At 48.5% G+C, this 22,500-nt stretch overlaps 1 protein-coding gene across 1 annotated transcript in view; it reads left to right on the top strand.

Annotated features, from left to right (window-relative positions):
• The window catches only part of cux1a (cut-like homeobox 1a), a gene marked incomplete at its 3' end in the record, with an annotated part of 154,636 nt that overhangs the window by 69,906 nt on the left and 62,230 nt on the right, over positions 1 to 22,500 (top strand). The window contains exons 4-7 of the mRNA XM_080529291.1: positions 6,266 to 6,344; positions 17,159 to 17,296; positions 18,871 to 18,974; positions 19,464 to 19,639. Of these exons, the coding sequence (XP_080385417.1) occupies positions 6,266 to 6,344; positions 17,159 to 17,296; positions 18,871 to 18,974; positions 19,464 to 19,639 (497 nt within the window). The remainder of the gene's footprint in view (positions 1 to 6,265; positions 6,345 to 17,158; positions 17,297 to 18,870; positions 18,975 to 19,463; positions 19,640 to 22,500) is intronic.

Genomic DNA, 22,500 nt, shown 5'->3' with positions numbered 1-22,500 from the left:
GCACACAGACACACACACGTACACACACGCACACAGACACATGCACGCACACAGACGCACACACACATGCACACAGACACACACAGACACAGTCCTCTCTGCCGCCTCTCTGTTCCAGGGGAAGTCCATAAGTCGTCCGTCCTCTCCGTCTATAATTCCCTGCTTAAAAGAAAGCTGCAAAGCCATTAATCCCTCCTACCCTGCCCAAAAAGAAAACACACACACACACACACACACAGTTGTTTCATGCACACACAGACAATCATATACTCTTCTTGCACGCACGCACACTTCGTCATTCACTTACTCACACTCTTCGACACGCACAACGCAACACACTGTAGGCCTACGGTTTGCACATACACACACACACACACACAGTTGTTTCATGCACACACAGACAATCATATACTCTTCTTGCACGCACGCACACTTCGTCATTCACTTACTCACACTCTTCGACACGCACAACGCAACACACTGTAGGCCTACGGTTTGCACATACACACACACACACACACACACACACACACACACCGCCGTATCAGTGATCTCCAGCTTATAAAACCTGCCCTGCAGTGACCCGGGGTGGTCCGAGGTCCCGGCCAGACAGAGGTGGGTGTCTCCCTCCCAGAGCCATCCTCCTCCTCCTTCTGTTTCCTCCTTACCCCCCCCCCCCCCCCCTCCCCCTCCACCACCACCATCAGGAGGATAGCAACCGCACAGCTATTTTTAAGTGTTCTTCCAGCACCTCGGAAGAGTCCAGATGGTTCTTGAAGGGGGGGGGGCATGGTACTGTATATGGGGAGGGAGAGGGAGAGGGAGAGAGGGAGGGAGGGAGAGAGAGAGAGACAGAGAGACAGAGAGAGAGAGAGAGAGAGAGAGAGAGAGAGATAATCTGCACTGAGCCGTGGTTTCACAGTCACGCAGGTCTTCCGACACACACGCACACACATACAGTAGGGGGGTAGCCCAAAAACCCTGCTGCCATCCCTGTTCCTCCTTCATCCCTCCATCATCGCCCTGACCCGTTCACCTCCTGTCAGTGTCGACACACCGCTGAGGAGAACGCTGTCGGAAACAAAGTGGACAATAATGTCTGGCAGATCCTAGTCAGAACCAGAACCAGAATTGCTTTTATGACACCAACGTACGGGTACACAGGGGTCAAACTCTTGGGTTGGGGTTCTTCGACATTGGCATCGCAGCAGAAATAGAAAATCAACAATAATAGAATAAAGTCAATGAGTAAGGTGCTCATAGAACAGTAGTGCAAAAAAACGACATGAAATGCAATTTCGTACAGTATTCAATCAGAGGGGCGCTTAGGTGGCGTAGCGGGTTAAACGCTGACCATGTAACCGCAGGGTCCCCGGTTCGAATCCGGCCGGGGACATATCCTGCATGTCATCCCTCCTCTCTCTCTCACCCATCCTTCCTGTCTAAATCTTCAATAAAAATGGAAAATATGAGTGGGACTGCCCCACTCAGAAAAAAGAACTTAAAAAAAAAGAAAAAAAAAAGATACAGTACAGAAAGCTCAAGTGATCAGGTAGTGTGCAGGTAGTCGTAATAATATCGATATTATTAATTGTTATGATGTAAGTCGATATGGTCAGATGGATAATCGGGATAATCGAAGGTCTTGCTCAAATGGACAGTTGAAGGAAGTTTATCAAACATATGAGCGTAGATCAAAGGCAGAATATATACAAACCACTTCCTGGTTTGTCAACAGTTCTCTCTTCTAGGCAGAGTATTGGTCAACCATGCTGACCACCTGTCTGTCACAAGTCATACTGTATTGACAAGGGCTCCGATCAGTCTATCAGCCTTAATGGTCCAACAGCCAATCGGGGGGGGCTTCCACAATATCTTTCCTGAGATTATCTGTCACTGGTCGCCTTGGTAACCAGTCATAGGACCCTGGTTCCCAGTCTAAGTATAACTGGTCTGTTATTGGAGACACATGTTTACTAAGTATTGATGGAAGTTGTCTCCCTTTCTACTAGTTCACAGAGAGAGAACAGACTTTGCATCTGTGGATCCTAATTTACAGTAATCGACGTCAGCTCCATTACACGGCTCTGTTCAATGGAAGTCTATGTGTGTTCTGCTCTGTTGATGGTTCACTCTTGACCACTAGGCGATCGGCTTCTCCTATGTCACCCAAGAGTTATACTGGTCTCACTGTTACTTGACCTAATCTATATAAGGTATGTGCCTGCTCCTAAAGGTGTCTTGTTCACTCCTTGGTGACTGAGAGTGGGCAGTTTAAAGCATGTCTTAGATTAGACAATGATTATTGCAATATTTGATAGGCACACAAAAATGGCCCATATCAGTATGGTTAATGCAGTGGGGATGGTATGGGGGGGACAGTCCTTTGCCTTGTGCTTGTGCATTTCCTTAGGAGCCTGATTGCTTGATGGAAATAGCTGTTGGACATCCTCTGGTGTTTTAGGCCCGAAGCTACGGTACCGTTTCCCCGACAGTAGTAGCTAGTGGCCGGGGGTTTTTGATGATCCTGAGGCCCTAAGCCCAATTTTTTCAGCTACCTGAGATGAAAGAGGCAACGTTGTGCTTTTTCATTTCACCACTCAGGTTGGTGTGTTCCATCCCAGGTGAGGTCGTTGGTGGTGTGAACCCCCAGGAACTTGACGCTGTTGAGCCTCTCTACAGCAGACCCCGTTGATGGTGATGGGGGTCTTGTGCCTGTCTCTTTTTCCGGAAGTTCACCAGCAGCTTCTTGGTCTTGTCAGCGTTTTTACAGCTTTTGCCCAGTAAGCTGGGAACCTTAATTGCTCCGTGTCTTCAGGAGAGAGAGAGAGAGGGAAAGAGAGGGAGAGGGAGAGGGAGAGGGAGGGAGAGAGAGAGAGAGAGAGAGGAAACTTGGCTCTGTTTAGTTTGATCCAGATGTTTTCCAGCAAAAGACCATCTGAAAATGTTTAATTTCTTTCTCTCCCATAGGAGCGAAAAAGAGTGACTCGCGCGCACTGGCTACTCGCAGTGGCAACTGGCTGCCTCGGTCCATTAATCAAACCTCTCTTTCGCGGAGAGTCTAGGCAGAGAAAGAGTCCTGAGACTCTGTGTGTTTTATTTCAGGGTAGTGTTTGGTGTGTGTAGACACCATGGTCGGTGGGGGCGGTGGGTTTGTGCTGGGTGGAACTTGCTGACTGCACTGAACACTGCCCCCCCTGGGGCGGAGAGGAACATGTCAATAAGGAGTGTGTGTGTTTGTGTTTGTGTTTAGTGTGCGCGACGTGTGAGTGAGTGTGTGTGTGTTTGTGTGTGCGTGTGCGCGTGCATGTGTGTGCACGATGTCTGCGTGCATGTGTGCGTGTGTGTGTCTGAGTGTGTGAGTGGGTGTGAGTGCCTGTGTTTGTGTGCGTGTGTGTTTGTGTTTGTGTGTGTGTTTGCGAGACGTCTTCATGCATGTGTGTGCGTATGTGTGAGTGTGTGCGTGTGTGTGAGTGTGTGTGTGTGTGTGTAGGACAGTAGCCAGTACCAGCCACAGACCAGCCGTCATCACAGCTCTGTGAGGAGCCTCCAGACTGAACGTGTCTCTTGACTGACAGCAGCAGTGGTTCCAGTAGCTCCAGTAGCCCCCCTCCCCCCCTCCTCTACCCAGGGATGACCCACTTAGCTGGCACTGGCCCAGTTCAGAGGCGGTGGTGCCAGGGCTGGCTGGCTGGCTGGCTGGCTGGCTGGCTGGCTGCTCTCACACCCGGGGAGCGGAGGAACGCACAGTCAGCAAGACCCTGCCAGAGTTCTCGGGAGACATGAGACACGAGGCAGACACACACACACACACACACACACACACACACACACACACATACTGTATATGCACACACACACACACACACACACACACACATACTATACTCACACACACACACACACACACTCACTCACACTCTTATACTGTATATACACACACACATACTGTATACACACATACGTTACTGTGTACACACACACCATGACTGCCTACGGTCACTGACTCCCACCAACTGTCGTTGGTGGTACGGTACGTACGGTACGGGATAACCCCGGGAAGTTTTGGGAGAAATCTTGAGAGAATGACCGGCGTGTTGACGTGAACCCGTTAAGAATCTCGCTAGGCTAGGAACGTAACTTAATTGTTCGTCTGAACACATTTCAACCTGTCACACCGTAGTAAGCGTGTCTGGTTGCGTGACGCGGCCGGAGGATGGAGGTCGGCGGCCCCGCTACGAAGAGTAATCGGGCGCCCTGGGTGTAAACCAATGGGAGGTGTGGACTCTCTGAAGCCCCGCCCACATCCACTACCAGTAGAGGTGAATCAGTGGAGGAGTCTGGGGTCATTAAGGACGTCCTGGGCTGTGTTGAAGAGCTAAGCTGCTCTACCATATTTCACCCCAGTTCCGATTTATAACAAACATGTATTTGCGAGCTAAACTAAATGTAACGCATGTCGCTAGCTAGCTTAGCTTTCTGACCCGGTTCTGATCCGGACCAGGGATGCTGTGATCACAGCAGACGGTCTGCCTCTGCGTCCCACCCGCATTACTTTATCAAGCCCAGCTGTGGCTTTTAGACTCCTGCTGTGTGTGTGTGTGTGTGTGTGTGTGTGTGTGTGTGTTTGTATCTGTGTATCTGTGTGTGTGTATGATGGAGTGTTTAGAGTGCTCACAGCGAACGTAGCCTCTTTAAAGCAAAGCTTAAAAAAAAACACACACACACACACACACATCAAAGCAGGGGATTAGCATGGCGCGAGAGCCCCCTGTCTTATTTGTGTCATATGAAACACAATGGAGGAGTATCACCCTCCTCCATGCTGTTTAAAAGGGTTTTGTGTTAAAAGCGTTTCCCCTGGCCCAGCTGTTAGTGTTCAGTCATCCAGGGTAACAGTAATCGCTGACCTGTACGCGACCCCCCTCCGCTTCTCCGAGGGGTCAAGGAAGAAACAGAGGGAAGAGCGCGCGCTCTTGTTTGATTGTGTCGGAAGCTCCCGAAATGCAATTTGTTTGTTTTGAACAAGCCGTATGTTCTCTTGAACTTTTTGGTTGTTTTTTGTTTGTCGGTATGTAATTGGTATCTGGTGATATGCTGCGTCGGTCACATGAAGGACAGAGCCGTGTGTCAGAGGCACCGGCGGCAACAGTCGACTTTGTGTTTTTGTTTTTGCCTCTGTGTTTCTTTATGCGATTGATAATTGATTCCGAACGAATTAGTTGTTCCATGGGATTCCACCACAAAGAAACCCCCCCCCCTCCCCCTCGTTACCGTGGACCGCTTCACTCCCGCTTTCATTTGAGGAAGTTGAATCTGAGGTTCTGTGCCCAAAAATCATGTCGCCCCGTCGTCATGAGGTGAATGGGCCGGCAGTGAGAACCTCTCATTTTACATTGACATGTTTGGCATTCAGCAGATGCCTTATTCCAGAGAGACTTACAATCAATACATTTGACTAAGCAAGTGAATCATCAATCCACCAGTCGTAGCAGGAAATGTAATCTAGCTCAGGCCCGGGGCCATTGGCAGTCTCCGTGATAGAAGGAGAAAAAAAAAAAAAAGACAAAATACCGATTTCTTCTTTTTTCTTTTTTTTTGTATAGACACTGGAGAAACTGAGAAACAGTACAGGGGGGGGGGGCAGTAGTCTTGGGGCACACAGTAAAGGGGAAAAGCGGGTGTCTCAGGAGACACAGCATCAGGCTGTCGACGCGAAGTGCGTTGGAAAACTACCATCAGGGGGAATGTGCTTCGATAAGACACCGTCAAGGACCACGGAAATAAGAAATAAATTGATACATCTATATTTTTCTACACATATTTTCAGTCATGCTTTTCCTGTGCTACTCTCTGGGATCCGACACATTGTCGTGTGTATGTCTCTTTTCATTCGAATCCCCCAAATAACGTCAACATTTAAAAACCCACCAGCCGGCCTTGTGTCGCTCTTTTCCTCCGTCTAGAGTCGACCTCGTCGCGAACCGACTCTGTGTCGCCGTCGTCGCGGGAAACGAGACGGAATGCGTCCGTATGAGACGACCGGCTCTTACAAAGACGTTCTTTTTTTTCTCCCCGCCGTCTTTTACGAGGCGACGGTACAGAGAGAAAGATAACGTCACGTAAAATGAAATCGACGCCCTCAGAAATGATCCCTCCCTGTATGGAGACATGTACAGTAGGGGCTTTGATGTGGTGTGTGTGTGTGCGCCTTTGAAAAGTCTTCCTTCTCTCACACACACTCTCTCATTCTCTCTCATTTCAGATCGACGCAGTCAGTAAACGGAGTAAGGAGTCAGAAGCTGCCTTCCTAAACGTGTACAAGAGATTAATCGATGTCCCAGGTAAGGTTTAATCGTGCGTGTGTGTGTGTGTGTGGGTGTGCGTGGGCGTGTGCGCACGTGTGTGTGTGCGTGTTGCGCGTATCTGTGTGTGTGCAGAGGATGGCTAACCCAGGCCTTCTCACAGCAGCCGTGGCAGCGCAAACACATCCGTCATGTTTATGAGCCACCCATCTCTGACACATACACACACACACACACCCTTCTGATGGCTTCTCCTGACGTTCCTGTTACAGTATGCATCCGCCAGGCCCTGGGCCATCAGGGAGAATATGGCACGTTGATTATTCCAACATTCTGACTGACAGACACACACACACACACACTCTCCTTGATCACACCAGTGTTGTTCAGTGTGAACTAACTGGCCAGTGGTTTTTCCACCTCGCTGATACACTGGAGAGGAGATGGACAAGACTGACTAATAGTGGAAACAGACAATCATCCACGGAGGTCGAGGTGTGTGTGTTTGTGTGTTTGTGTGTGTGTTTGTGTGTGTGTGTGTGTGTGTGTGTGTGTGTGTGTGTGTGTGTGTGTGTGTGTGTGTGTGGTGTATCTCACGTGTAATTGTATGTAGCAGTCTGGGAGGCCTCCAGCACATTTCCTCCACGACGATCCCCACAGACACACACACACACACACACACACACACACACACACACACCCACACACACACACTGGGCCAGGCCTGTAGCAGCAGAGCTGTCTGGGGAACCACTTAGTACATGCGTAAATTACTGCTGTTGTGGTTTGGAGATCCCAACCCTGCTTGAACACACACACAGACACACGCACACACACACACGCACACACACACACAGTGCTCAACGCCTGCCAAGACAGATAAGCAGCACCTAGAGACCTCTTCGCCTTGGCTGTTACGTCAGCCTGTGTTCCAAGTGTGTGTGTGTGTGTGTGTGTGTGTGTGTGTGTGTGTGTGTGTGTGTGTGTGTGTGTGTGTGCGGGAGAAGTCTAGGAATGTCTGTGTTTTATCGGGGTAATCTGGAGCCTGTCCATTCTTGTCTCCACAACGATAAGTCTGAGGATGTGATCACCGCTGTAGTGATTATCTCATAGGTGTGTGTTTGTGTGTCTGTGTGTGTCTGTGGGAGGGAGAGATCACACACACACCTTGTCTTGTTGTCAGCCTGATTCCACCACCCCCCTTTGTCGGTTGTATAGAACACACCTTAACCAGAACCCACGCACGCTCGATAGAATGTCAGTCGACGTGTTTCCGCCTATCGGCTGCCTATCAATCTCCTGGCGATCTCCTCCGTGACACAGCCTGCCTGTCTGCTCTGCTTATCCAGTCTGGGTTGCATTTGAGACGGTGATCTGCCGCGTGAGGTTCTTAGATCAGATCGAACCAGAAAGTTTGATGATGAGACTCAAAACCCGAACACAACATAACAGAGAAGGTTTTGTATTTGACCCTGTCATCCGGTGGATGTGTTCTTTTCATCATTCAATAGTAGATACCATTCTCCAAAAAGTGTGTTGGACCTATTGGATAGTGAGTTGGGACTGGTGGTCAGAAGGGTTCAAATCCCCACTTGGGAACACCACTAAGTGTGCTCTTGAGCAAGGCACTTAGCCCTAAATGAGTCCTGTGATCTCTGATTGTAAGTCGCTTTGTATAAAAGCGTCTGCTAAATGGTACAAATGTAATCGAAATGTGAAATGACCTCGGAGTCAAGATATCTCATGTCAAATGCCCTGTTTAGCTCTGATGTTCCATACGGCCCATTGGAGTCAGTGGTCAGGGTTAGAGCAGGGTCAGGGTTAGAGCAGGGTCAGGATTAGAGCAGGGTCAGGGCTATGAGACTTTTTAAACACAGACCTCGCGCTTTCAATGTCGATTTCGCTACGATGCAGCTGCACGCATAACTATAGTAATAGTTTGAGACAGTACACGTCATAGAAAATACACCTGAAAATAGATTTGGGGTAAAACCTCCCCTTTAACATAGTTAAGCCTCTGGCAGGGCCCGATGTTGGTCTGGGACTGATGCTGCCTACAGCAGGCAACTGGCTCTGTCTGTCTGTCTCTCTGTCTCTCTGTCTGTCTGTCTGTCTGTCAGTCTGTCTGCCTGTCTGTCTGCCTGTCTGTCTGCTCTGCCCTCTCTCTGCTGCCAGTCTGCTGCTCAGAGAACCACTGGTCCAGCAGTCCCTTCTGCTCGGAACACACACACACACACACACACACACACACACACACACACACACACTCACACACACACACACACACACACACACACACACACACACACACACACACACACACACACACACACACACACACACACACACACACATACAGTGCTGCTTGAAAGTTTGTGAACCCTATAGGGATGGTCATTATTTTTGTATAAAATATTCAAATGCTAAAACTTTATCATTAATAATAATCTTTATCTAAACACCAATTCGTAATAAAGACCTTCCAAATAAAGGACACACAAAAAAAAGATATTTTCATTGTTTATTTAACGAAAGTGGTTTATTTAACAAAAACTCAGATTCCGTGTGTGCAAATATATTTGAACCTCAGTCAACCGCAGTCAATAGCTTGTGGCACCTCCATTAAGCGATAACTTAGAGTAAACATCTCGTATAGCCACTAACTAGTCTCTGACATCTGTTTTGAGGGAGTTTTGCCTACTCCTCTTTACAGAACTCCAAAAAGCCAATTGAGTGAGGTTTGAGGAGTGTCTGGCATGAACTGTGTGCTTCAGGTCCTGCCACAGCATCTCCATTGGATCTATGAATGAATGGTCTTTATTGTCATTGATATAGTACAGGTACCAAACAACGAAATTTGGGAGGGGGGGCTCCCCTGGTGCTAGGAAAAAAAACTAAAAACAAGAAGGGAAAAGAGCTGGTTTACATAAATAAAGGCTATGTACACTATCCACTATACTATACTATACAAATAAAACACTGTGCTGTACTCTATGCTATGCTATACCTATTCTAACATTTCCTATTCTCTGAACCTTATGAACCTGTCTAGGGTTGTCATATTGCACATAGTGTTATTGCACATTCATTTAAAGTGTCGCAGTTTGCAGGTTTGAAATGTACACATTTGTGTTTCAGTATTACACTTGATTTCAATCTAGTAGCTGCCATCAATTTGTCTAGATCAGTGGTCACCAACCTTTTTAAGCCCAAGATCCCTGACCTCGGCCTTGGTGAAGGCAAGATCTACCTATTGAAGCGTTGAGAGAAAAAGACAGCCAAGATAGTACTTTAAACTTAATGACGTTTATTTGCCTGTATTTTAATTAGATGCAATGCATTGGTCCAACATTAAAATTGATGCAACAACAACAAAAAAGACTGTATCAAGCATATCAGGCAGCTGTCTTGCTTTAAGAATTGTACATAACTGAAATTCAATTCAAAGTTTGATTATGTCATTTCATTACAACACAAAAAAATAAAGGCATGGAATGATGGAATGGAGGAATGTATGATAAAATCATTTTGTTCATAGTAACGTTAGCTGACATTCTTGACATTTTGACACTTGACTGACTTAATTATTATTCTTACTTATTAACATTGACAAACATATTTACAATTAGCATTTTATAAAGTAGAACTGTAATGTGTACTTTCTCAGTCAGTGCTAAGTGCAGTCATCTTATGCAGCATCACTTTTCACATCAAAACAAAAGTAAAACTAATGTGTACTTTCTCATATTATTAACATTGACAAACATATTTACAAGTATAGCATTTTATAAAGTAGAACTGTAATGTGTACTTGTGTCTCAGTCAGTGCTAAGTGCAGTCATCTTATGCAGCATTACTTTTCACATCGAAACAGTCATGTTACTCACTCAAGTCAGTGTGATGGTTGTGACTGGATACTGTCTACAAGTGCTTTGTAGTTTGGCTCATAGCTACTGACTGCCAGTCTGAGACAGTCTGTGAGGTGTCTGTCAGTAAGGCGGCTCCTGTACTTTGATTTGATTATTTTCATCTGTGAAAATGACATTTCACAGAGATATGTGGATCCAAAGTAGGCACTCACTCTTAGTGCACATGCAGTGAGAAGAGGAAACTTCTCTCTGCTGACAAGTCCCCAAAAGTCACTGTCCCTTGACCTGGCTTTCAACTCTATGTCATTTTGTAAATCAACCATCTCCATGTCAACTCCACTTGGCAAAGTAAATACTTGCTGGAATTTGGCTGCTACCTGCTCTATATCAATGGGCACAAATGGGTTTGAGACAAATGCAGCAATATCTCCCATGACATCTAACTCACCAAAACGCCGATTGAACTCTGTTGCCAGTTTGTCCAGGGGAGCACAGTACTGCTCAGGGTGAAAAGCATCATTGTCTTCCAAGGCCTGTGCCATTTTCTCCAGGTTGGGAAAGTGTGTCAGCCTCCCATTCTTTAGGTGTGTGTGGTCCAAACACCGAGCTTGGCTTTGAACCCATTTACTGTGCTTATCATGTGGGGAAGGTGTCGGTCTTTTCCCTGCAGCTCGTAGTTGAGTGCGTTCAGTTTTGCGGTTATGTCTGTCAGGAACCCCAGGTCCAGTAGCCATGCATCGTCTGCCAGTTCCTTGTGTTCCTTGTTCCTTGTAAGTAAGTAGGCCTAAGTAAGTAAAGCTTTTTTATATAGCACCTTTCATACAAGAAATGCGGCTCAAAGTGCTTTACAACAGGAATAAGAACATAAAGTCAATAAAAACATATATAAAAACATATACGGTACATGCATAGAATGAATATAAAAGCAGGGGGAAACAGTAAAAAGAAAAGGTAAAGATCTGACTTTCCACACCAATTTAAGTCCTTTGCCTATGAAAATATTTACTACCACTTGCCTTGTCGACAGGAACGTCTTGATCTCGGGCAGCAAGTCGACAAATCGCTGCAGCACTTTGCCGCGACTCAACCACCGCACATCAGCATGGAGAAGCAGGTCTCCGTAAGCAGCGTCGAGCTCGTCCAATAACGCTTTGAATAAGCGGTGCTGAAGCGCTTTCGCTCGAATCGAGTTGACTAGTTTCACCACCAGTGTCATTACATGGGAAAAGTCCAACACCTTACCAGCCAAGGCCTGCTGATGGATCACACAGTGATAATTGACGAAGGAGGGAAAATCAGGGTCATTACGACACAGTCCAATAAATCCATTGCGCGCACCGCGCATTGCTGGGGCCCCGTCAGTAGTAATCGCCACTACTTTATGAATGGGTATGTCATTTTCACCGACATATTTTTTTAACTCATTGTAAATATCCACACCCCTCGTTTTCTCCTTTAAGTGCAAAAGAGTGAAGAAATCCACCTTTGTTGTAGTCGAATCCTGGAAAACCATTTTGACAAATGTTTTTTTTGCGAGTCACGTAGCAGTACTATTCTCTTATCTGATTGGTCACTTTCATGCAGCATTTGCGACACAACAGTTTGCTAGAGAGAGAGAGAGAGAGAGAGAGAGAGAGAGAGAGAGAGAGAGAGAGAGAGAGAGGCGTGTGCAAAACATAGGCTCTTTGTGTATTATTTTTTTATTTTTTTTATATATATATTTTTTTTATATCAATCAAAGATCTACAGGGAAAGTCTCAAAGATCTATCGACGGGTTGGTGACCACTAGTCTAGATTGTCCAGGGCCTAGAACCTAGGTCTTTGCTGTGTTCAGGGCCTGAATGGCCCTGGGATAGAAGCTGAGCTTCAGTCTGTTTGTCCTTGCGAACATGGTCCTGAACCGCCTGTTCGAGGGCAGCCGAGCAAAGTGTTCGTACCCAGGGTGGGATGGGTCTAGGTCAGAACTTTGACTTGGCCAATCCAAAATCCAGACATGGGTCTGCTTTCCATCCCCCGCACCAACCTACTGACCTTCGGGGACGGAGCCTTTAGTGTGGCAGCACCCACCCTCTGGAACTCTCTCCCAACAGTGATTCGCAATGCCCCCCTACCCTGGACACTTTCAAATCAACCCTCAAAACTCATCTGTTCACCAAGGCCTTTGGCCCCTAGATTAGTTTTGTCACTGTCTCTTTGTTTTTTTCTGTTGTGTCTGTCTGACTTTCTGTCTGTAAATTCTGTAAAGCGTCCTTGGGTTTATGAAAGGCACTTTATAAAACCAAGATATTATTTATTATTATTAATAATAATAATAATAATAATAATAATAATAATAAAACACAAATCGTCTTTCTCCTAAGCTATTCTTTGGTAGATTTGCTTGAATGCTTTGGGACGAAGCCCCATTTTCAGCTCAGCTTTAGCTCCTTGACTGATGGCTTGACATTCTGTTGAAGAATCTCCTGGTATACCTCAGAAGTCATGGTTCCTTTAATGATGAGGCAGCCCCAGATCTTGACATTTCCCCAGATCCACCTAGCTTGGCTGTTGGGATAAGGTTCTTTTGTTGCCAACTCATCTGTTCAGAGAACAGACTTCCAGAAACCTTCAGGCTTGTCCAGGTGGTCTCTGGCAAAGTTAAGACCGGCAGTTTGGTTCTTTTTTGACAGCAGAGGCTTCTTCTTAGCAACCCTCCCATGAATGTCATTTGGATTCAGTGTTCTTCTTCTTATTGAAGCATGCACAGTTACCTGAGTTGCAGCCAGGGAGGTCTGCAAATCTCTTTTACTTGATTTATTATTTTTCTTGGGGATATTTCAGAAGGGCATCCACTTGTAGGCCAAGTTTCTGTCATGGTAAATGCTCTCCATATGTAAATGATTTGCCTCAGAGTGGACTGATGGAGCTCACATCTTGTTGAGATGATGTTCTAGTCTTCCCCAGACTGATGTTCTCTCACTCCCCTCTTCCTGATGTCATCTGAACTCTCCTTTCCTTTTTGCATGGAGTGTTTTGCATTCACCTGTATGGTAAATGGACTGCACTTATATAGCACCTTTATCCAAAGCACTTTACAACGGCCTCGCATTCACCCATTCACACACACATTCACACACCAATGGCGGCAAGCTACCATGCCGGCCCGCTCACTGGGAGCAATTTGGGGTTCAGTGTCTTGCCCAAGGACACTTCGACATGTGGCCAGCCGGGGCTCGAACCGCCGATCTGCCAACCTTGCGATCATTAGACGGCAGCTCTACCTCCTGCGCCACGCCACATTATGGGTAACACAACACTGACCAGGCTTGTTATTTAGATTTATCAGAGTCCTGCCCAAACTCTTTCTTAAAGATCTCACCTTTGATTGGTTGATTAATTTGGTACCCAATTATTTACCCACCTGATTCTACTTACCTACTTGATTTAACCAATGCAACTTGAGGTTCACTTATTTTTACACCTGCACACATTTCTTTATAATGTGGTTTTCTATTACATGCATGATTTCCTCTAAACCAACATAGGGAATTGCTAAATATGAACCTGTAATGTCAGATAAAAAAAAGTGTTTGTTCTGATTCTGAAGTTCTGATTAAATAAAGATTTCCGGGTAAAAAAGAAAGAAAGAAAGAAAACATAATAATAATAATCTAAAACTAAAAACAAAAAAAAGTATAATTGCTGAAAAGGGGTTCCCATACTTTGAAGCAGCACTGGATGCTCTGACACACTCAGCCGCTCAGACATGACTGGTCCACCCAAGAGACAAACTCCTAAGGAAGTTGGAGCAGAGAGAGATGTGCACACGTGTGCACACACACACACACACACACACACACACACACACACACACACACACAGTGGTAGGCAGAGTAGATGCAGATCCAGCCTAATAATACTGTGTATAAGTGACTACACTTCTCCTGGGGGGCGGGGTACACTCTATATGTTTTGATTTGGGGTCGTTCAAAGCACACAGAGCCAGGCTGAGAGAGAGAGACACACAGAGAGAGGGTGGGGGGACAAAGAGGGAGACACACAGAGAGGGGGGGAGAGAGAGGGCCTCAGGGTAATATAACTTGAAGGACCGCTTTTCATTAAAGGGGCAATCTGCGATTCAAACTAGACCAAAGCATGGCCAGCCTGCCACTTGTTTTTTTTTTGTAGCTGTTGATGTTTTGAAGCTATACAGTGTTTGGTTTTTCAAGGACACTGTTCACACACAATGCAGTAAAACAAGCGTTTGCAGTGTTCAGCGTTCTCATTGTGTACGACAGTCGAACTCAGCTCATGAGGCATTTCTACGTTCTATTCTTCACCCTAACCACTGGCTATAATATCCGACACTTTTAGGGTCCAAAAAAATGAATGTGCCAATCCCAGGTTGCCCCTTTAAGATTGATCAAATCAAGACTATCTTCCCCCCATCAGACCGGGGAGGAAGGGTAAACAGAGGAACAGGTTGTCCCCGGCAACATGAGAAATCTACCACGGGTCCCACTGCGTAGATTAGCCGGGGCAGTGTGTGACGCAGTGTCAAATACCACGCCACGTTGTTGACATAATGGAGCTTTGATAAGGCTGTTGTGTCCTCAAAGGCTTTGGAGCCAAGAATGTCTTTCAGTTCTCAACTCCCAAGGACGTTTCCAGAGATAACTTGGACCTTGTTTTCTTGTTTCAGGGACTAGCTGAGTAGGGGGTGGAGGGGTGGAGGTGGGTGGGGGGGGGGGGGGGGGTTGTTATCAGATTCAGATTCTGTTGGCAGAGTTTCTCTGTGTACGTGCGTGTGAGCGTGTGCGTGTGTGTGTATAGAGTGAAAAAAACTAACTGCATCCGCACATTCAAATCTGTGCATAAAATCGTTAATTTATTGAGAGCTTTCGGTCATAGACCTTCTTCGGGATATGACAGAAAGCTTGCAATAAATTAATGATTTCTGCCCAGATTTAGGTGAGCGGATGCTGCTTTTTTCACTCTATTTGATCCTCTTCACCTCCAGCACCTCAGCTGAGTCTGATAAGGGATGAGCGGTGGGTATTTTCACTATTGTGTGTGTGTGTGTGTGTGTGTGTGTGTGTGTGTGTGTGTGTGTGTGTATGTATGAAAATAAACGACGCTTGGTGTCTTTCATCTCTCCCAGATCAGACTCCTCCTCTCTCTCTCGCTCCTCTGCTGTTTTGATGTCTGCCTTTAACCTTCTCTCTCTCTATACCCCTTCTTACTCTCACTCTCCTCTCCCCCCCCCCTCAACTCTCTCTCAGAGGGCCAGGGGGGAGCTAATGTAATCATATGATTACATAATTAACCCAGCTGTCTCGTTAAAGAAAATCAACTGGAATTGGGGCATAATTAGTCATACAGCAATTAGCCATGTCGATGCTGGGCACTGATGAGCATGGGGGGGGGGGGGGGGGGGCTTGGCATCGCTCACACAGGGTGGGGTGTGTGGGGGGGGCAGGTTTAGCGCTAGCTAGCCAGCACGCTAGCCCCCCCCCCCCTCCTCTAACCCTGACACCTCTGAAGACCCCCCCCCCTTCTAGAATCCACACGGTGTTAGCGATAGCGCAGGCAGGCACACACCAGGGTAGCTTCTCAAGAACGGTGTGTGTGGCAAGACCGGGCGAAGGTCCGTTTGTTTTAGCGGTAGAACCATCCCTCTTAGAACGCTGCCGTGGTCCTGACTGGATGTCTGACGTCTGACTGTCTGACTGACGTCTGTACGGCCAGGCTTGTTGGGTCCCCTCTGGGTTCCTCTACTGTGCCCTCCTCTGAGGTCAGGGTCGCCATGACAATTGTCTCGGATGCTCACTCGCTCCTTTCTTCTTCCCATCTGTCATCTCTCTCTCTCTCTCTCTCTCTCTCTCTCTCTCTCTCTCTCTCTCTCTCTCTCTCTCTCTCTCTCTCTCTCTTTCCTTCTCTTTTCCTCTCTTCATCTCTCTCCTTTTCCTTTGTCTGTTCTGCTTGTACACGTGATCATGCTGTGTGTGTGTGTGTGTGTGTGTGTGTGTGTGTGTGTGTTAGTGTGTGTGTGTGTACACAGCAGTAGCGCTGTCTCAGCACTCCAGCTCGGCGCTGTGCGGCGCCTGCCACTCTGACACACACACACACACACACACACACACACACACACACACGCACACACACGCACACACACACACACACACACACACACACACAGGACTCATCATCAGTCAGCCCTCACATGACTCACCCTGGCCATTCCCAGTCACAGCCAGGCACAGAGACATGAACACACTCCACTCCAGCGTACCTTCACACTGCTGGGCTGAGGCTGCTGCTGCTGGCCCTGAGAGGGGCCCTCTAGTTACCGACAGTGTTGCCAGGTTGGGCTACTATTCCAGCCCAATTGGGCTACTTATGATCAGCAGCTTGTTCCTGTGAGGGCAGTGGTGACGCTGACCATGTGGTCTGACGGGGGGGAGGGGCGATGTTTCAACAGCACTGGGGGAAGCTGAACCTCTGAATTTGGGGTGAGGCCGTGCTGAGTTAGACCTACTGTGTTACGTGGGTGGATGAGTGGGTGGATGGGTGGGTGGGTGGGTGGGTGGATGGGTGGGTGGGTGGGTGGGTGGATGGGTGGGTGGATGGGTGGGTGGATGGATGGATGGATGGATGGATAACTGGAGGGTTGACGTTTGGGAGGAGGACATGGCATACCATCTTGCTTCAAATCCTCCGTCCAACACCTCTGGTGGGCTGGTCTGGAGTCAGACAGTAATTGCAGACAGGAATCCAGTACACAGCGCTTTGTTGTAATGTGCATCCAGCATATGGATATATTTTTTAGATTTGCTTTGGGTTAAAGCGTATGGTAAATATATCCATATGCGGTACGCACATTACAAAAAATTTGAATAATATATCAGTATATATATATATATATGCAGTCCTGGTGAAAGTCGAACCCACAACGACCAAGCCACGCAGAGACCTGTCTATAACTTTGACCTTCCCCCCCCCAGACCCTGTGTCGGCCCTGGAGGCGGCTCAGCAGCAGCAGCTGACAGAGCAGAAGATGCACGACATCGAGACGGAGAACCAGAAGCTCCGGGAGACGCTGGAGGGCTACACCAAGGAGATCGCCGAGGTCAAGAACCACGGTACGGAACCTCCCGCAGAGAACCAGACACGTTACTAACCCACGTTAGGGACCGCGGTGTTCCTCTTTATCGGATCTTCAGCGCACTACCGCATCTTCGAAAAGTTGATCCCATTTCGAGATTTTGAAATGTCTTGTTCTCCGGCGTTGAGTGGTTGATCGAAACTACAAGTCGAGAAAGTCACTTTGAACTTGCGCTTTTGCAAACCTGGATCCCGATTTTATCTTTTTGGAAAGCGAAGTTCAAGTATTTTCGACGTTAGGGTTGAGCTTGTTTTGAAAGTTTGATAGCTGTGTTAGTGAAGAAACCGGCAGTCGTTTTAGCGAGCTTGTCGAGAGAAGCGGAGTTGTCCCGAAGCCTCTTTCATAACCTCGAAATATAGATCCCATTTAATAAAGGCATAGAGCTCTCTCCTCCTCCTCTCCCTCCTCTATGGGAGTGTAGCCCCTGGGCAGTCTTTTCAGATGAGGCCCCATTGTGTAGGCCCCTCTAAAGCCTTGCTCGCTTTTTGTCTGCTTTTCAGAAAGCCAGGGAAAGAGGAGGAGGAGGGAGGGAGGGAAGGAAGGAGGGGGAGGGGGGGGGTGGGTGGGGGGGTGCCCTCCCTGTCTTTGGAATTCCCCTCCTACCAAGAGCTAATTGACCCAGCTCAATAGCGGCAATATTTTATTTTGCCATTGATTTTCTTTTTTTCTTTTTTCTGCTCTCCTCCCCCTCCCTCCCTCCCTCCACCGCTCCTTTCCCTCTCTCTCTCCTCCCCTTTGGTCTCCCCCTGTGCCCCAGCTAAGCTGTGGATCTTCCACCTCAGCAGAAGAAATCCCCCCCCCCTGCCCCCCCATCCTCTGTCTGTCTCTCTCTCTCTCTCTCTCTCTCTCTCTCTCTCTCTCTCTCCCTCTCTCTCTCCCCCCACCCCAGCCAGAGCCATTGATCCCCTCCAACCTAAATGTTTAAAGTTCAATTTAACAGTTAAGGGTGGAGAGGGCTCCGAGGGGAGTCGTTCACATTGATTATGTGTCAGGCCTGAAACGTTGGAGTTTAAATCACCGTCGAGGAGGTGGAGAGAGAGGGAGGGGGGGGGGGGGGGGGGAGAGAGAGAAAAAAGGGAAGGGATGAGTAAGAATCAGGGGTGGGGAGGGGGGGGGGGGTTGGAGTGAGAGCTCTCCGTCAGTATTCCATTCTGATCTGATATTAGCGAGCCGCGCGTGTCAGATTGTGCACACTCTCCCCCCCCCCCCCCCCTCCCTTCCCCACTCCCACTTATTGACTCCTCGTGCTTCAGACTGTGAGAAAGAACTAACCAGCCAGACTAATAGGACCTGGATCTGCTGTCTGCTGAATGCCAATGACAGAGATATATAGATATTGAGATATAGATTGAGACAGGATAATCTGGTTTTCCAGCTTGGTGTTCTGGTGTAACAGTCTTGTCTTACAGGAAGAGCCTGTGCTTGTTTTTATCATCTCCAACACTCTTCCTCAACTCTCTAACCCCTGTTTGTTTGTTTTCACCTTTCCCTCACCTCTCTTTTTTCCTCTCTCTCCCCCCCCCCCTTTCTCTCTTTCTCTCTCTCATCCAGAGGTTACAATTAAAGCACTTAAGGAGAAGATTGAGGAGTACGAGCTCTCCTTGAAGAAGCAAGCCAAGGGTCTGGGCCAGGAGAAGAAGGAGGAGAGGAAAGAGGAGGGTGAGGAGGAGCAGGAGGAGAAAGAGGAGAAGAAAACGACAGAGGGCGAGGCGGAGGGGAGAGAGCAGCTTCACAACGACCATGCTGATGAGGACGACAGGTAAGCTCACACCCACCCTACACCCACCCTCTCACCCTCCCCCCCTACGGCTCACACCCCCCCTCCCACCCTACACCCACCCTCTCACCCTCCCACCCTAGGGTCCACACCCCCCCTACGGCTCACCCCCCCCCCCCTCCCCCCCTACGGCTCACACCCCCCCTCCCACCCTACACCCCCCCTCTCACCCTCCCCCCCTAGGGCTCACACCCACCACCCCCCCACCTCCCACCCTAGGGCTCACCCCCCATCCCACCCTACACCCACCCTCTCACCCTCCCCCCCTAGGGCTCACAAAGTGACGACAGTCAAGGAATGAGTTTATGTTTTAAGTCTACGTTGCTTTGCAGTCAGCGCTCCACAGCGTCTCTTGTCGGTGTGTCAGTTCCACTCCTACAGAACCTGTTTGGCCTCTGGCCACGGCCACTGCCCCCGTGTGTTTGCCTTGTCGATAAGCGGACAGGAGATTGTCGGGACGACAGCTGTCTGGGAGGTTATCCGGGGGGGGGGGAAAGGCGCGCCTGGACCAGCCGACTATCACAACAGTCGTTGGCACCGTCAGTACCGACCGCACTCGAACTTCAGTGGCAGTTGGCAAATATTGAATCAGGGAAATAAAGATATCCAGGAGTCATTCACCCCCCTGTGTGACTCACCTTAGCCGCGAGTCGTCGGTACGCTGGCTAGCTCTCTCTCTCTCTCTCTCTCTCTCTCTCCTACCGCTAGTCCCTCGCTCCACTATGAACGCCACTCTTTAGCTGTAACTCTTTGGGCCGGTTTCACAGACAAGGCTTAAGCCTAGTCCTGGACTAAATCACAATTTCAATGTAAAATCTCCATTGAAGATGCTTTTTAGTCCAGGATTAGGCTTAAGCCTTGTCTGTGAAACTGTCCCTTTGTGTCGTATACAGTCAGAACCGGAGAATGCAGACATCCCCACCTCGACAAAAGGGGGGAAATTAGAACCCTGTAAACGACACTTTCTACAGAGCGAAACCTATCTTAGAGTACATCTTATCAACTGAGGGTTGTTGATATTCAAACTAAACGGAATTGTACGTGCACATAAATCGACCAGGCTCTCGCTTACCCAATGTCAATGTTATCAGAGCGGTATTACCCAGGGCTACTGTAGACATATGTGTCCGCTACGCCAGGCTTTTATCCCCCAGCAAACACCTAATCCCATTCCCCCGCAGTAATACCTTTAATTCACCGCTGTTGTTTGTTTACGCTCTAACAGCCCCGGGGGCATCATGATAATACGGCTCTGAGCCTTCTGCCCCGACGGCAACCACCCGCTGCCAGCTTGTCCCTGGGGGGGGGGGGGACAGCGACGTTACCGTGACGACGTTCTCTCTAACCCGTTGTCACCTCTCTCAGGCTCTCGGAGCGATTCCAATCCCCCCCCCCACAATGCCGCACACCGACCCCATTCTGCTGCCTCGAATTACTGTACTACTGTAGGGTTGAGTTGAAGGCGAACAAGGGGTGTGGGGGGGGGGGCACAGAGGCAGGCACGACGGGCCAGTCAGAACCAATGTGTCAGCCCAGCCTTGTGTCCCCTACTGCTGTTGTTGGGTGAGGCATAGTGTTGTTGTTGTCAGGGGGGGATTCCAGGGGGGGTTATCCATCGACGTCGCTAAAGTAAAATCTAGCTTTATTTTGTTACGCCTCCTGAGACTTCAAAAATCAACAATCAAAAATAAGCTTAAGCGACATTGATGGAATACCCCCCTGGTGTGCTTTGGGACGTGGCCAAGTGCCGGAGTTGCCGGACTTGCCCATAGCTGTCAGGTCAGGTCAGGTCAGGTCAGGTCAGGTCAGGTCAGGTCAGAGCGCTAACGTCTCCGCTGGACACAGGGGTCACGACCCAGGAAGTGGTCCTCGAATAGCAAGGAAAGTCGGCCAATGGCGATCCGAATAAAGTATTTGATGTCTGATAGCCACTAGCGAGGCCCGATCGATTGGCTAGCAATCGGAATCGGACGATAATCAGTAAAAATACGAGATCGGGGAAATCCGATGATGCTTTCTAGTCGCCGACGACCACCGATCAGCCTTGGTTAAGTGTTGTCTAACTATTGTACTGGTGTTTGAGGCCATCTCCAGACGGTGTGTGTGTGTTTGTGTTTCTGCTGGCGCCACCCACTACTCTGACACACAACGTCCATTAACAAATGCCTGACGCAATAATGACTAAAGCAATAACCTATTAAATAATAGTCCCACAAGATGGCCTCTCCCCCTTTTTGATGAGATTGACAGTGTCCAACACCCAAGGACAAAAAGCCTCCCCCTCTCCTCTCTCTCTCTTTCTCTCCCCCTCTCTTTCTCTCCCTCTCTCTTTCCCCCTCTCTTCCTCTCCGCCTCTCTCTCTCTCTCCCCCTCTCTCTCTCTCTCTCTCTCCCTCTCCCCCCCTTTCTCTCTCTCTCTCCCTCTCCCCACCTTTCTCTCCCCCATCTCTCTCTCTCTCTCTCCCTCCCTCATATGCTCAATAATAGATAGCCCTGTCAGGAGTGGGGATGTTAATTCTTCAGGCTTTGGCGTTTTCCCCTCCTCTTTTTAGCGGCCGAGATGAATTGATGGTCTCCCTCTCTGGACCGGCAGGCGGTGATGAAGGAGGCCCGTTGGGCGGTCCAGGTGTTCCTGTATTAATAACCCCCACAAACAGAACAGAGGGCATCTTTCCCTGGGCCCGGCCCGAGCTTTAGTTCTCTAAAAATACCACCACTTAGCAGAGCAGGCCCCTCTTTTCAAATGAACAGGACACTTCTCCAAAGCACTCTAGCACTTAAACGTTAAAGTTGTTTGAATAGGTGCCATGGTGACCTGTCCTCTTTTTCGGTATTGACGGGCTTAACCAGGGCCGGTACCGCCCGTTATGAAGCGATTGTACGCCGACTCGTCACCTCACTTAGACCCTCTTGGTGCCGTGTTCGAGGAACCCTTGTCTCGGCGAGGGTGCTTACCTGTACCCATTATGCTCTCTGAGGTGAAACTAGGCCGACCTGTTATCTCTCACAGAGGCGATGCTATGTTAACCCGGTGATGCTAAGCTAACATGCACTCTCTACCTATAGGGCCTACTCTCTCACAGAGGGGATGCTAGGCTAACTCGTACTCTTTCTTTGAGGTGATGCTAAGCTAACCTGCGCGCTCTACCTGTAGGCCTCCTCTGTTATGGAGGTGATACTAAGCTAACCTGCCCATTCTACCTGTAGGCCTCCTCTGTTATGGAGGTGATGCTAAGCTAACCTGCCCATTCTACCTGTAGGCCTCCTCTGTTATGGAGGTGATGCTAAGCTAACCTGCCCATTCTACCTGTAGGCCTCCTCTGTTATGGAGGTGATGCTAAGCTAACCTGCCCATTCTACCTGTAGGCCTCCTCTGTTACGGAGGTGATGCTAAGCTAACCTGCC

Source organism: Nansenia antarctica, assembly GCF_963989245.1.
Source record: "Nansenia antarctica genome assembly, chromosome: 4".
NCBI lineage: Eukaryota > Metazoa > Chordata > Actinopteri > Argentiniformes > Microstomatidae > Nansenia > Nansenia antarctica.
This window is presented reverse-complemented; position numbering and strand designations above follow the sequence as displayed.